Raw genomic sequence first — 10,876 nt, forward strand, 5'->3', positions numbered from 1 at the left:
TGTGAAAAACTCAAGTGAGAAACCAAGCAACCAAGTTGTAATTGAAAACTGAAACATTTAAGTTGAGTTTGGAAATTGTTGCATTTATAAATTTGCATTTTGGTTTTAGTTGAAGTGGCTTTAGAGACACTCACTTATTATTTATTTAGAAAGGCTTGAGGGAAGAGTATATTTAAATATTCCAGCCTGCATGATTGTTTTTAATCACTTAGGAAGACTGATCACTTTGTGGTGACATGAAAAACTTGAGTAACTTCTTGAGGAGGGAGGTTGTTGCATTGTTCTTTCTAACCACAAAGTTTCTTAGTTTTAATATTCAGGACAATAAACAAGCAAGATTTCCGAAGGGAAGGAGCATAGTAGGATAATTTTAGCTTGTTGGTTGGCAGGACTGTCCTGCAAGCCAACACCTTTTAAATCTAGGAGAAAAAGTTTCAATCGGGATATTGACACTGGAAGTCAGAAAATATGTTTTATCTTAAGTCATATCCTCAATGTGCAGATTAATGAAAGAATTTGAAGGCTATAGTGATGTAGTATGATGCCATTTATATTCTGCAGTGAGTCGATGTGACGTAGGTAAAAGTAATTTCGTGCATTTTGTAAATTCTGTTCGATGACACTGTAACCATTTAGAACATTGCGCGATTCAATGAGGACATTGACCGGACTGTCCGGGGAGTATGTGACATTCGACCAGAATGGCCAAAATGCAGTCTCTGCAGAATTCGGTATTTTAGCAGCAAGCCTTCCGAATTGGCGATTTAGAACGGATAAGGACGTTATTTGAACGATTAGCCAAACGGTGAAGGCTAGAAGATTCTGGAATTCTAATTTTTAAAAATTCGAATTATGACGTCATATTTCTGAGAAACGTCAGAGACGGCCATTTTAGCTAAAATAGCAGAAAGAACAGAACAACTTTTATCTGCGATTACGAACAGTACGAAATCGAGACTAAAAAACAACAACGAACTACCGAACAGCAGAGGGCGTTCCGAGTTGCAACTATTGTGCTGTTACAATAGTTGCAAGGCCGTTGCGAGCAACGGTGAAGGGTAAAACCCAGCCTTCCGAGTTATTGTGAACTGGATATTAAGAAGCTTGATTCACCGGATTCAGGAATCCGGAAGGGTCTCGGGACGTGGACTTTTATGAACTTATATTGAATTTTAGCATCCGTCATGTCCTGACTTGAATTTAATTAAGATCTTAATTCGTTTTGACAAGAATGAGGAGCTAGAAGTAGGGGGGAAAGGGTTGATCCATCTTCGATGGAGATGATGATTTTTATCTACTGAACAAAAACAATAGTAATATAATAAGTAGTAGCCCTGTTTTTAGGAGTGACCTCGTGGTCTGGGGATACAGAGACCCAGCCATGAGCTCACTAACTTTGCATGTAATTCAGTTAATTTGAGCGTTCTGGTCGAAGCCGGAGAACAGTAACGTTTTTGTCAGCCTGATGTAAGAAAGACCACCGAAAAGTACTGGCTTGGTAGAGACGGTGAAAAACATGCAAAGCTCTGTTTAGACGCTAGCCAGTCGTCTTAAGACTTAGTTTTGTTATCCGTCGATATGTATCTTCCGGGCGAATGTTACAGAGGTACAAAAACACAAGAGATAGTGTCCCTGACTCTTGAGCCAATGGTTATAGGGCCTATTTTTCTTAAGCCTCATGTGTGACTGCAGTAGACGAATGTTACACTGCTAAAATTTCGAATTCCACAGAGATTGCATTTTTCACATTCTGGTCGAATGTCACACATCTAAACTCATTCGATTTTTTGATTTAAAGATAATAAATGGCGTCAAATAACCATCATCTGAACGCAGGGATGGCAAGTATGTCCCTAAAGGTTTGTGACTTTTTTTCTTATATAATGCAAAAATGTTTGTGGCAGTTGAAAAATTGTTTCGATCTGTAGAATGCTCCAAGGGGAATGATGCCTGCTCCGCCGTCATCGTTTGCTCCGCCGTTTAGTGTACAAAAACCTAGTCCACAGATGCAGCAGCCGCCAATTCAAACAAGCAGTTCAGTGATATTTAATCCATCAACAAACAGTTGGCAGACGAACAATGGTCAGTTCCACGGGCAACAGACTCAGGAACCAACTAATGAAAATACCAGCCAGAATGCAATGAATGGGTCTGCCAATGGTCATAATGGTTCAGCAAATGGACCTGGGATAGTAAACTATACGGCCTCTGGTAATCGAGAAGCAGCCAATAACTCCGAAAACAACACAACAAATAACTATAATATCCAGCAGCACCATACACAGCCATCGGCAGTGGAACAGCCTAGAATGAGTATGGCGAATGGAAATGCATATCATGAACATCAACAACCTCGCTATGGGGCGTACCCTCCTAACACCATGAGGCCCCAAGTATCATCAACTCCCGGTATACCTCAAAACACCACCCAGCAACATCACCCATCCCAAACACAAACTCCGCAGCAGAACCCGGGTATGCCCCCCGTGGGCAATACTCAAGGACAAATGAACTATCCACAACAAACCATGGGTATGCAGTCTTTAGGTAATAACCATGGGCAAGTAAACCAGTCGCCAAGTTTTCAATCAAATGGACCTCAGAATACGAGTCCACCGCAACCTCCCCAGCATCCACCATCTTACCAGTACAACTCAAATCCATACCAACAGAACAACCCAAACCAAGGTCAAAGGCCTCAATACGTTTCCCAGCCGCCCCCACCACCAGGTTAGTGTCTTTTTGGTCAGATTAAGATCGGCATGCGAGTCACGGCCTAGAAGAATGAACAGTTTTAGGTCCTCAAGTCAATAACGCTCCGCCATCAGCGCCGGGATTTCCGCCTATGCCTAGAGGCCCTGGTCAAAACATGGGAGCTCGAGGACCACCTGCTGGTCAATATCCACCGATGCATCCGACTAATGCAAATGGAGGCATGAATGCGCCAGGATATCCACCACAGCCACCGATGCCGAATCAAATGAATAGTAAGAATAGATTGCGTCTCCGTAGTTCTTTTTAACCTTCTCTTACTTAAAATTTGTTGTTTTTCTCTAGCAGATGGACTTGTTTCTTGTAGTGAGTTATAATTGTTTGTCGGCTTCTTTCCTCGTTTCAAAATATAATCACTCAATCGACTGACTAACGCCGAGTGCTTTTCCCGGTGGTGGTGACTGGAATACTTTTCGAATCTCGTAAATGTCATTCATATTTTGCCGATTTTATATTATTTTTGTGGCTTTAGACATGGCTCCTTCAGGAGGCATGGAACACTCGATGACTCAGCCGCATTCTCCCCCGGGACCCCCTCAGCAACCGCAGCAGAGAAACAGACTGGATCCAGATATGATGCCTAGTCCGGTTAGCATCAAAACTCCGTTAACCTTTCATAATTAGCAGTTTGTTGATTGCTGGTGAAATATAGTTCGACTGGTAAAATGTATTCCTTTGTACTGAGTGGTCTGATTATAAAAGTCTCCTATTTGAATTTGAATAATTTCTGAAAAATAACTATTCGTGAAAGCTTGTTATGATTGAACATAATCTGGTCTATTTAGATCAATGTGCTGGCCGATGACCAGAGAGCGAGAGGCGATGAAACTTTCGAGACCGGTAGTCGAATGCAGCCGGGTGGAGTGCCTCCCTTGTGTACGACTAAATTCGTGTCTGCTGACCGAGGAAACTGCAGACCACAGTTCTTAAGATCCACACTCTACAGCATCCCAACAACCAAGGACATGTGCAACAATTCTAGAATCCCCATTTGTCTGGCACTACAGCCATTGGCAGCAGTTCCTCCTGGAGAGGTAATAATCCACTATTCTTCTAATGTATGCTGAAACATGCTGCTCTCTTAGCAAACTTTCAAAATAACTCAGCAAATGTTAGATTTGCGTTTTCAACTCGGAACAGTCAATCAAAGCTTTTCGATGACAAGATATGGATTTTTAAGATGATTTAAGGTTTGAATTGAAAAATTTTAATTTTGGAAATCACGGGTTAAATTGACAAAAATTGTGTCGAAGTTGAACTTGCGTTTATTTTTCAGAACCCAGTTCCGCTGGCCGACTGCTCGGCGACGCGAATTCCCATCAGGTGCAACAGATGCAAAGCGTACATGTCCCCTCTGATGGTATTTGTAGATGGCGGGCGCAAGTTCGAGTGCCTTCTGTGTGGGTGTGTGAACGAAGTTCCGGAGCCCTACTTCTGTCACCTGGACCACACAGGACTACGAATGGACAATTTCCATCGCGCAGAGTTGTGTGTCGGTTCCTATGAATACCTGGCTCCAGTCGAGTACTGCAAAAACGAAAAGGCACCGAAGCAGCCTGCGTACATTTTTATGATTGATGTGTCAGCCCCTGCCATCAGATCTGGTATGGTGCAACTGTTATGCAATAAAATGAAGCACATTTTGGAAGTTTTACCCAAATCGACGAGCTCGGATAACCCAGAAGTTTCGCCTCTTAGAGTTGGGTTTGCGACATATTCTCACGTGGTGCATTTTTATAATTTGAGCAAATCGCAAAGTCGTCCGCAGATGCAAGTGGTAGCAGACACGACTGACATTTTTCTGCCGAGTCTCGAAGGCTTCTTGGTGGAGTTCACAAATGAAACCAAAGATATTATCGAAAAGTTAGTGAAGCTCTTTTTAACGAAAGTTAGTAAAGCTCTTTTTTAACGAAATATTAAGATTTCCAAGCTGAGTGTTGACTAATTGTAAATGGCGCCATAATTTGAAACCAATTATTTTAAATTTATGAAGCAATTGTTCGCTTTTCCGTTTTACAGGGTTCTCGCTCAGATTCCAAAAATGTTTGCGAACAATTTGGAAACTGATCCAATTTTGGGACCAGTGATGCAGGCTGGTTTGGATGCTCTCAAATCAGACGGAAGGTCAGGAAAATTATTCGTATTTCACACTGCAATGCCGACCAGAGAAGCGCCAGGCAAACTGAAGCCGAGAGATCAACAGAAACTCCTAGGAACAGAGAAAGAGAAGGTTTGTTAATTTCGAATATCAATTATATGTCTGAAGATCAGATCTCACCTGAAGTTTTCGACGGAAGCTATTTCAAGTTTGCTTAAATCGCCAGGATGTTCAGCAAAATTTTGAGCCGGCCGAGATGCTATTCTTTATCTATAGATGGTCGTTGGATGCTCATGAAATATGTTCAGAACAATTCCTTTGTTTCTAAAATTTCAACACCATCGCAGAATGAATTCAGTCTTTCATATATTGGTCTTTCATCCTAGTTTTCTGTGAGAGCATATTTTTCTGTGATAGAAACCTTTCGTCGCAGAGGAACTAAATGACAGAAAGTTACAATGACAACTCAGAATTCAGTATGGAAATTATTTACAGACACAAGCGTCTAAAAGTGGCCGTTTTGAGAAGTTTGAAGTGCTTTGATTTGTAGGAAATGTTTTGCGGTCCGGGCATTCTGCCGCAAAAATAGATCCGCTACCCTTTAGTAAAAAATACGTATGAATCCTGAAATAACCAGCCCAGATGACCTAAAAGCAAGTAGGCAGAATTACACAAACGATCAAAAATTAGGAACACAATCAAGTCATAGGCTAAAAATGTGATGATTGATTGAAAATTTTTGGTCATTCGCTTCTTCTGTCCTGGAAATAGCCTCTTTTTGAGTTAAATAAAGCTATCATGGTCCTTCATACATTTTTCAGCTCGTCTTGATAATCGTATTTTGTATGCTGGCCTAACATTATGTTTTCACCTGATATATTTCATTGTATCGCTTATCGTGATCAATATTTGTGTTTGTGTGTAGACTATTCTGAAGCCCCAGTCTGACTTCTACTCCAAAGTGGGCGTGGAATGTGTGCGTGCAGGCTGTTCCGTGGACCTGTTTCTCTTCCCCTTCGCACACATGGATGTTGCCACTCTACAAGAGGTGCCTAAATTAACAGGCGGACAACTGCACTTGTACAACAATTTCCAGGTAACTACTCCTGATTTGCTAACTGGGATCCCTTTAACTACCTCCCTGTTGTACATAGTAAAGACTACTCACTCCCATAAAGAACTAGCACAACATTAAAGCGTATGCGAGCTTATTACCTGGAAACTATTTGCTCTCATGTTACTTGTAGAGGGGGAACTTGTAGAGATCCAGAAAGTGATTGAGTTGAATTACAATTTTTTTATACAAGCAACGTTTGTTTAATAAAACGAGTCCACTTCTTTCCAATGTAAATCATTTATTTCTCAGTTCAGTTTTTATAAGTAATCCTGTGTTTTTTTCTGTAGCCAACAGTGGACGGGGACATGTTGATGTCAGATCTGGCGAACTGTGTGCAGAAGGAGTATGGCTTCGACGCCATGGTGAGAGTGCGCACCAGTGCAGGTATCAGACCCTGCGACTTCTTCGGCAACTTCTACATGGAGACAGCTCAAGATGTAGAGCTGGGTGTCATGGATCCCGACAAGGCCATTCTAGTCGAGTTGAAACACGATGATAAGTTGGACGAGAATGCTGGCGCACATGTGCAGGTAGACACTAAATAATTAAAAACCAACCTTTTGATAACGAGAGTTACCTACAACATAAAAAAAGATAACATTTTCAAATATTGACACATTTTTCTTTAATTTGGCTAGTTTTATTGGGAAAAAATCCTCCCCTTGAAGATTCTTTCAATTCAACGAGCTTTAACATGATATATTTTTCTCCAAAATTCGAAACTTGAAAACTCTTTAAAATAAAAAACAACTGAATTTTAAAAAAAAAGTTTTTCAGTCGTTCTTGAGTTCGTTGATAATTTTCCAACTGTCTGTTGGCTATGTTTGAAATGAAGATTTGAATAGATGACGTGTTCTGTTCTGCAGGTGGCGCTGTTGTATACTTCGTTCTGCGGTGAGAGGAGACTGCGTATCCACAATATGTCTTTCAGCTGCTGCACTCAGTTGAGTGACATGTACAAGGCAGTGGAGACAGATGTATTCATCAACTGGATGGCCAAAGAGGCAGCCAGGGCACTCCTCAAAGACAACCCTAAACAGGTCAGTCGTGAATAGAATGTTCATAAGTCACGTCAACTCCATCCTCGTACGCAAACTTCAATTTATGATTGTATCTTTTATCGAAGTTACGCTCGGTGCTAAATAACTGCACCGTTTTTTCGACCGATCGGCCCTTAAAAATATTCAGAAGGCACATTTGAATGTTAAGCAGGATGAGTTTATTTTTGATTGATGAGCGCGCGTCACAACACTAAATCTCATAATAGATGGCTAATCTACTAATTAACGTTCATTTTGAATTGAACACAAAGCGTTGCTGATATATACTATAATGCAGGGGCGGATTTGGGGTGGGGGGGGGAGGGGGCATAGGATCCCCTGCCGACCCAAAGGGTCCCCCCTTTGTACCATTTTTGAAAATCCTAGATCCGCCCCTGCTATAATGAGCTTATATGCCTAAATTATGCCTAAAATTAACTTGATACTTATTTAAAATTTAAGTATTTGCAAGCTATATAAATCATATCTACGTCAGAAAATTGTATTTTGGAGGACCTTAGGTGAGCGATGAGTGTTGTTCGTTTTAGGTGAAGGAAAAGATGGTGGACATGTGTGCAAATAGTCTGGCCTGCTACAGGAAAAACTGCGCTAACCCATCCTCCCCTGGACAGGTAGTTAAACAATTTCTACATTCCCCACCCCCACGGTTCCTTCTCATTTCAGTCAATGTATAAGGTGCTGATTTTAAAATGATCTGCTTTCACAGATAGTGCAAGGTTTTCTTTTTTGATAACTTTCATATTCATGGCTCTTCTGTTTTTTCTTTTTAACTATTAACGAACAGGAGAAGCGTGGCTACGTCTTCAAGTTTTTTTTAAATCAAAGCATCGAACTTTTATCGTTCCCTTCTGTTGCCTAGTTCTCTTGAGTTCGAAAACTGTTTTGTTTAGCTGATTCTGCCTGAATCGATGAAATTGCTTCCAGTTTACGCCAACAACGTCCTCAAGAGTCAAGCACTCTCAGGTGCCAGTGACATTACTGTAGACAACAGAGCAAATCTCATGCATCTACTGAACTCAATGACTATTAACGCTTCATGTGCATATTTCTACCCCAGGCTTTTACCCTTACATAATATTGAGACATCGGCAGGATCCGGAGACCAGACGCAGCAGGGATCCCAGTCCTCCTCATCGGCTCAGCAACTCCTTCCGAACCCTATTCGCTGCTCTGCAGACAAACTGGAAGATCATGGATGCTATATTCTGGAAAACGGACTCCTCATGGTTCTCTGGCTTGGCCAGGCAGTCAGCCCGAACTGGATGCAACAAGTGTTTGGTGTCGACTCAGTCAATCAGCTGGACACAGAAGGGCCGGGAAGGCACGCAGTTCCTGTTTCGGAGACGGCATTGAATGAGAAATTGAGAAGTATCATATCCAGCATCAGAGGAGAGCGAAAGAAGTATCTGAAAGTGAGTGCTCGTTTGCATGCGTAAATTTTGAAAACTTGATGTTCAAGCGCAGACAACTTAGATGAAATTTTAGTTCCTATTAAGAGTCGAGGAACGTAGTCAAGACTCTTATAGAATTCGTGATTATTTTTTAGTTTTTAGGAAAGTCTTCAAATTTGTTCAAGCGCAAATGTACTTTTTCGCGGTTCAACTGTAGATCTTTTTCAAGTTCACTTCATTTCCTTCGTTGAAAAGAAGGTAAACTCCGCTATCGAGCAGAAAATATTTGAAGGCCACAAAAACACGATTGATTTTTAATTTCGATAGTGGAATTTAATTTTCAGATTACCCAGCAGTATGAAAAAATTACCTTTTAGTCCTGTTTTCTCTAATTGGGTTAATTTAATCAAAAAAATTGTCAATCATAATTTATTCTAGAAATTCTTAGAGCCGTTGGGCCATATATCTTTTAAGTGTTGATGACCGTTGTTCAGATTCTTATAAGCAAACTTCCGCTGTCGAACAGCAAAAAGTGTAAAGGTCACGAATTTTCAATATGGAATTTAATTATCAGATCTCCCAGTGAAATTTTAATACTTGATATAGTTTTCTCAAGTTGGGTTTATTTTATCAAAAAAAGTCAATCATAAATTTTCTAGAAGTTCAAAAAGCTTTAGGTCATCTATTTTTTCTAGGAATTCCGAATTTTAGATTTTTTAAAATAAAACAAGTCAGTATTTTTTTTAATGCGTTCGTTGACTCTTTTCCAACTATGTGTTGGTTATGTTTATTTTTTTATTGTGGTCAGAACTCACTTAGCACAGCGAAATCCGATAAATGAATTATTTCCAGAAAACAAGTCAGTTTTGTTAATTCCTTGCGTCCATTGACTTTTGACACTAGTTAGCGTAGTGAATTAGTGTGGCTCAATTTTTTAATATCTAAATCGCAAATAAAAGTGCTCATTTGGTGGGGTTCTTGTTATATTCACGATCTGTAGCATCTGTTCTCTGTTTCATTTGTGAGTAGGGTTTGCTGATTGTTAAGCGTCCTTGGCTGAGTTTTAAGGATGTGAGACTCCCAATCTCGAGGTAGCAGTATCAAATACGACACATTCCAATTCGAGTCTCTTCTTTATTTATTCAATTTATAGAGCTGCTTCTTTGTGTCATAGTGTCGCTAGTGTCTGCGAAGCGCAGCCTTACCTCTGCGTCCAAGGGACTGTTCTCTCTTTTGGTTATGTTTAATTTGAAAGCCTGCCCTTGATGAGTTTTCTGGAATCAGCTACTACATCGATTGTTTCAAATAAACTCAAAAAATGAAATCTACATCAGATATCTTGAACCTTTATTGTTACTTAAGTTATTGTTCGATCGGAACTCGAGCTCATGTTCGCTTGATTGTTTTTAATAAGCAATATATTGAAGTTTAAAAAGTAGAAATAGAATTTTGCTAAGTTAGATTTTAATGCTTTATTAGATAATTGATTTTGTTTGGCAGCTTTTCATCGTGAAGCAGCGAGACAAGCTGGATCTCTGGTTCCGAACAATGCTCCTCGAAGATAAGGGAATGGACAACTCACCGAGCTATGTTGACTTTTTATGTCACATGCATAAAGAGATCAGAAACCTCCTCAACTGAACTTTTTACAAATTCTCCGAGGAGGACGGAAGATTCGAAAAAAGGAAACGACAATGAGACGATCGCCACCGCAAAAATCATCAGATCAACATTTGCATTTTTTGTTGTCTAACAATAATAATCTGTTTATAGTTTAAGGGTGCATTCGAACAAGTTTTAGTTCATAGCTGGAAGTTGTGTTTGTTGGTTATTCATTTTTTTTTTTCAAGTCAAAACTTAAATTACGGAGACATTTCAAGTTTTGTGATCTTTGCTTAAGATTATCGGTGGCTAAAGTTATGGTTAAATTGGACTGCGGTATAAAATGTATTGCGAGTACTGTTGGGTTGTTTTGTGTGATGTTTTGCATTTCGAGTTATTAATGAGGCGAATATTTAATGTCATATTTGTGGCCATTCTTCCCAGTCTTCAATTGTAAATTTCGAAAAAGTACTAAAAATCATTTGGTGTAAAAAGTAAAGAGTTATATTTTGCTCACTGTCAAATTGAGTCGGTGCTTTTTGGCTTCAATGTAATTGCAATGTGGTGAAAATGTAGGAATGGTATTTTAGCTGCTGAACAATAAACTATCATTTTTATAAACTAAAAAAAAAATCGAATGAATCGATTAATTGAAAATTTTTTTTTTATCTGACAAAAGTTCGAATTAATTGTTCAGTCTACACTATAGTATATCACAGTACAAGGATGTGGTAAATTCAAATTATTCCAATGTCGAACTATATATAATAGATCAAATATAATTCGTTTATATCAATCTTCTATAGAAATCCGAGACGGTTTTTGAGCAAACAGC

The 10,876-nt window shown here is 39.6% G+C and overlaps 2 protein-coding genes across 4 annotated transcripts in view; both read left to right on the forward strand.

The window, feature by feature from the left end:
• Positions 1 to 10,876, forward strand: part of LOC134843534 (rac GTPase-activating protein 1-like) — a 66,908-nt gene that overhangs the window by 35,726 nt on the left and 20,306 nt on the right. The gene's annotated exons all lie outside the window — the stretch shown is intronic.
• LOC134843937 (protein transport protein Sec24C-like) lies at positions 1,792 to 10,646 on the forward strand. 3 transcript variants are annotated; one of them, XM_063860290.1, is made up of 14 exons: positions 1,792 to 1,859; positions 1,929 to 2,730; positions 2,793 to 2,987; positions 3,058 to 3,078; positions 3,245 to 3,360; positions 3,558 to 3,806; positions 4,049 to 4,635; positions 4,792 to 5,002; positions 5,796 to 5,966; positions 6,275 to 6,517; positions 6,854 to 7,027; positions 7,576 to 7,659; positions 7,939 to 8,460; positions 9,940 to 10,646. In XM_063860290.1, the coding sequence occupies exons 1-14, from the start codon at positions 1,806 to 1,808 to the stop codon at positions 10,078 to 10,080; spliced, it is 3,570 nt and encodes a 1,189-aa protein (XP_063716360.1). In that variant the 5' UTR covers positions 1,792 to 1,805; the 3' UTR covers positions 10,081 to 10,646. The 3 variants fall into 3 exon arrangements, with proteins under 3 accessions (XP_063716360.1, XP_063716361.1, XP_063716362.1); XM_063860291.1 differs by having other exon boundaries at positions 2,799 to 2,987; XM_063860292.1 differs by lacking the exon at positions 3,058 to 3,078.

This window comes from Symsagittifera roscoffensis, chromosome 4 (assembly GCF_963678635.1).
Source record: "Symsagittifera roscoffensis chromosome 4, txSymRosc1.1, whole genome shotgun sequence".
NCBI classification, from domain to species: Eukaryota; Metazoa; Xenacoelomorpha; order Acoela; family Convolutidae; genus Symsagittifera; species Symsagittifera roscoffensis.

Excerpts from the sequence above, each read along its gene's own strand:
- LOC134843937 (XM_063860290.1), top strand. The coding sequence starts at position 1,806 with ATGGCGTCAAATAACCATCATCTGAACGCAGGGATGGCAAGTATGTCC. Across the intron at positions 7,660-7,938 it reads ACCCATCCTCCCCTGGACAG|CTGATTCTGCCTGAATCGAT; the intron begins GTAGTTAAACAA and ends TGTTTTGTTTAG. Across the intron at positions 8,461-9,939 it reads AGCGAAAGAAGTATCTGAAA|CTTTTCATCGTGAAGCAGCG; the intron begins GTGAGTGCTCGT and ends TTTGTTTGGCAG.